The 4392-nt window shown below is 46.1% G+C and overlaps 2 protein-coding genes across 2 annotated transcripts in view; both read left to right on the top strand.

Annotated features, from left to right (window-relative positions):
• The first annotated feature begins 6 nt into the window (after positions 1-6).
• On the top strand, positions 7-473 carry LOC103624514 (scale keratin). The gene is given in 2 exon segments (XM_008643840.2): positions 7-288; positions 291-473. Coding segments are annotated over 2 exon segments (357 nt in total). The 5' UTR covers positions 7-80; the 3' UTR covers positions 440-473.
• Positions 474-3242: 2769 nt separating this feature from the next.
• Positions 3243-4392, top strand: part of LOC103624619 (scale keratin) — a 1555-nt gene continuing 405 nt past the window's right edge. Inside the window, 4 exon segments of the mRNA XM_008643950.2 lie at positions 3243-3266; positions 3446-3565; positions 4213-4388; positions 4390-4392. The exon segment at positions 4390-4392 is cut by the window's right edge and continues 405 nt beyond it. Coding sequence (XP_008642172.2) covers positions 3258-3266; positions 3446-3565; positions 4213-4388; positions 4390-4392 — 308 coding nt within the window. The 5' untranslated portion in view covers positions 3243-3257.

Genomic DNA, 4392 nt, shown 5'->3' with positions numbered 1-4392 from the left:
TGGGCCTCGGCCGCTGGCCTCTGCTGCTCTCCCCCCATCGCTGGCCTCTCTTGCAGAGCACCCTCGCATCCCACGCCAAGATGTCCTGCTACGACCTGTGCCCACCCAAAACCAGCGTGGCTGTGCCCCAGCCCATTGCTGAGAGCTGCAACGAGCTGTGCGCCCGCCAGTGTCCTGACTCCTCAGCCTTCATCCAGCCGCCCCCCGTGGTGGTCACCTTCCCCGGCCCCATCCTCAGCTCCTTCCCGCAGCAAGCCGTGGTGGGCTCCTCTGGAGCACCGGCCTTTGGGGGGCCCTGGGCGGCCTCTACGGCGCCGGCGCCACCCAGGCCTCGGGGGGCCTCTGCACCTTTGGCAGAGCCTACGCTGCTCCCGCCTGCAGCCCTTGCGTCCTGCCCCGCTACAGCAAGAAGCTCTGGGACACCTGCGGGCCCTGCTAGACTCAACTCCCAAGCCTGTTTTATCTGTCAGAAACAGAGAAATCTAGAATTTATTTATCCCAATTTTTGCAGCCATTCATCTTTCCTTTAAACCTTTTCTTTTACCATTCTTATTTTTTTTCTTTTTCTCCAGTTTGAAGATCTCACCTTCAGTGTTCTCTTTTGTAAATTCTCTATTACAGTTTCAGTTTTCCTTCCGTCTGTTTGATCTTTCTTGTTTATGTCTTTTATATCAACCTCATGTCATATTTGCGTTTATTTAGCTCTGCTTGTTGACAACTTCATGACTTAAAATTTTTGGCTTCATTTTTTCGATTCTCTTTGTACCTCTTCTTTTCCCATCCTGTTCTTTGTATTCTCTGTGTGATTTATTCAAGTTGTTCCTGCAATAAATCTTTTAGGCATCAAATTTTTCTTTTGTTTTCATCTCTTTTTATTTTATATGATGATGACTATTCACTTGAGGTTTTACCTGCTTATAACAGAACTGTTCAACTTCACCATTTCTGGTTGCTTAAAGCTCTGGAGGGCCACTGAAAAGGGCCTGGGAGCCACTCTGAGAGGAGCAGTCTGCCCTGGATGACACAAAAGGGAAAGTAAGAGCAGGGCAGGGCCAGGTCTGCCCAAACCCAGCGGCTATGAACAATCTGATCAGGGCTGAGGTTCCTGGCAGCTCCTCCCCTCTTTGACTGATGCTGTTACTCAGCCCTGGGATATGCAAGGCCCACTAAAACAACAAAACAGGGAGCAGAGATCATTACTCAGTGCTTCCAAAGTGCTCTCACAGTCCTTGTTCCTCAGAGGCTCGAGAAAATCTGCAGATAGTGAGGGGTTTTCCTCACAGGAACCCCCAAAATACCTTTTGTAGTTCAGAGTGCGCTTATTTTTAATACAAAGTTGAGAGAGGCAATCACGGACTCATGGAAGCATTTGTGTGGAAAGGGATCCTAAAATCATCTTGTTCCACGCCCTACCATGGGCAGGCAACCTTCCACTACCCCAGGTTGCTCCAAGCCCTGTGCAGCCTGGCCTTGACACTTCCAGGGATGGGGCATCCATGGAATCACCTGTGCCAGGGCTTCCCCACGCTCACAGGGAAGAATTTATTCCCAATATCCCATCTAAACCTCCTCCTTGTCAGTTTGAACCTGTTCCCCCTTGTCCTGGCACTCCATCCTTTGGGAAAAGTCTCTCCCCATGTTCCTTGTAGCCCCTTCAGGTCCTGCAAGGCCACAGTTGGGTCACCCCAAAGCTTCCCCTTCTCCAAACAACAATCCCAGCTCCCCCAGCCTTTCCTCCCAGCAGAGCTGCTCCATCCCTCGGATCCCATCCTGGAGCCTCCTCTGGACTCTCTCCAGCAGCTCCACGTCCTCCCTGTGCCGGGCCCCAGGGCTGGGGCAGCTCTGCAGGTGGAGTCTCACCTGAGTGGGGCGGAGGGGCACAATCCCCCCCTCCCCTGCTTCCCACGGGGCCTTTGATGCAGCCCAGGAATAATCAAGGAGTTGGATTTGAAGGGAGTTTGTGCCCTGAGCCAGGGATGAGGCACAGCTTGTTCTGACTTCGAGATTTATGTAAAATACATCTCAAGGCAAGGAAGACACCCCCAGGCTGGGAGATGTGGGAACCACTCAATCCCTTTCTGTGGTTGGAGAATCTTGTTTTCCTTCCCCTGCAGCAAATACAGGGAAATTTGTCGGGGCAACACACAAAACACAAACCTAAACCTAAATCCTTTATCACTTGCAGAGAAAATGAAAATATTGGGGTGAACATGGACCACAACAACAAATCTTCAGTGTAGGAATTAAGAGCAGATACTTCATCTCTGGGGGGATTTCTCAGGAATGACAAGAAGGGTCTCTAAAATGCACTGGATACAGGTAAAAACCTAAAAGTTAGAATAAAAGATACTGGCTGTTCTCTGAAAAATCACAGAAAAAGGGCAAATAATCACAAATGTTTCTTTTTTTATGGAAAGTATAGTTTGAAATAAGACAAATACAGCAAAGGTGGCATCTTAAACTCACAGAGGATTCAACCACAGATATTGAAAGGATTTTTTTGAAGAAAGAAAAGAAGAGCTGCATTAATTATTAACCCTTGACTTCCAATGGCACAAATCACGATTTAATTAAAGTAATGGCAGGCACCACCTTGTTTCCTGCATATTAAAGCAGGTGGGGTTGTGTAAGAGTGAAATGTCTAAATCGCTCATGTCATACAACAGCAAACATTAGCTGGGTTGAACAGCAGATAATGAATGTTTGTGAAATCATTACAAAGTATTTTTCTCAAGAAGGCCCAGAACATGCTTGGTAAGAGATTACACTCATGACATTAAAGAAAAACCTTGATCTGCCTCTTTGATATTTCCTCAAAATTGGACCTTTGTGAATCACAGGACTTGATACGGGAACATTCAGCACCACAGACCCTTTTAAAACTGAATTTCATTTCCCACTGAGACTTTTTTAGTTAAACAAAGTGATTTTTTATGTGGGATTGATTCCAAACCTTCCTCTCAATGGAAAACTATTGGGGAATTGCTGAGTGTCCTGGACAATCTCAGCAGATATTTATCACCCCTTAAATCCATCTCAGACCAACAAGGTGTCTTTAATTAGGGCTGGAAAAGACATTTATTCCTGAGTAGCTCTGGAATAAGATGTTTTCTGCTTCTAATTAATTTATCAGATAATTTTAAAGGGCTGTTAAGGAAAAATGTCCATGTCAGCCAAAGACGAGTCTTACAAAATCTCGGCGCAGACAAGCTCATGACAAGGTTGTAAAGGAAGAAGCAACATGTGGAGTCAGCTTAATGAACATGGTAATTCCAGTGAGGTCACTCTAATGATGCCAGGAGTTGCCAGCACCAATTAAGACCCAAGATTAAAGAAATCAGGATGGTGAAACTCCGACATCACACGATAGGAGAATGTGAATGAAATCAGAACTGCCACAAACTCCAAACTTTCGTGACTCAAGCTGGTAAACAATTTCTTTTAGGCAGAACCCCCAGCCCAAGCGAGATTCCAGCCCCTCAGGAATGTTGGGATCCTCTATATAAGCTCCAGTGCCTGGGTTCATCCAGACACTTCTCGCAGCTCATTCACCTTCCGAAGTTTGGTGAGTATGAATTTTTAATTTCTTTCTATTTATTTAAACAGAGCCTGTACCAGAGCAGTTGTAGAATATTCCTTTAGGAATGCTGAGATTTAGAACAGCTTTACACCGTTTCTGTCTGGCATTACTCTTAATGAAACCAGTGGGAAATGTAGGATTTGGAAGTCTGAGTATGAGCACAGAAACTGTGAGAAATTTGAGTGTTCCAAGCCAATTAGCAGCTTTAAAAAGGCATAGATTAAAACATTTATTTCAGATGATTATCTTAGTATTTTATAAAATTCAAGACAAGAATTGAGACCCTTTTCAGGTGGGTTCAGTGGCATTCTGAGAGTCATAATAAACCCTCCTATTTCAAGCAAAGCTACATCTAGATCAGGGCTATTTCCCCACTTTGGGGAAGTTTGTGGGACATGGGACTGAGGTTTTTATATTCTTCAGGGAGTGCATTTCCAGGAGCTGAAAGACAATAATGTGGGGCCAGAACAAAGATCAGTCTGTGGGGTCTAGTCATTCTGGGGATGGTTTTACACAGGCAGGAATTTTTGATCAAGGTGCTTATTGGGTGCTCACCAGGTTGATCAAGGCTGAACATAAAACACAACACAGTGATTTTGAAAATTTCTCTCTAAACTTCCTGCTTTTTATAGTTTAAAGTTCCCCACTTGTGGCAAACCAACTCTCACCCCTGCAAGATGTCCTGCTACGACCTGTGCCCACCCAAAACCAGCGTGGCTGTGCCCCAGCCCATCGCTGAGAGCTGCAACGAGCTGTGCGCCCGCCAGTGTCCCGACTCCTCAGCCTTGATCCAGCCCCCCCCCGTGGTCGGG

Source organism: Corvus brachyrhynchos, unplaced genomic scaffold, assembly GCF_000691975.1.
Source record: "Corvus brachyrhynchos isolate BGI_N302 unplaced genomic scaffold, ASM69197v1 scaffold350, whole genome shotgun sequence".
Lineage (NCBI taxonomy): Eukaryota > Metazoa > Chordata > Aves > Passeriformes > Corvidae > Corvus > Corvus brachyrhynchos.
This window is presented reverse-complemented; position numbering and strand designations above follow the sequence as displayed.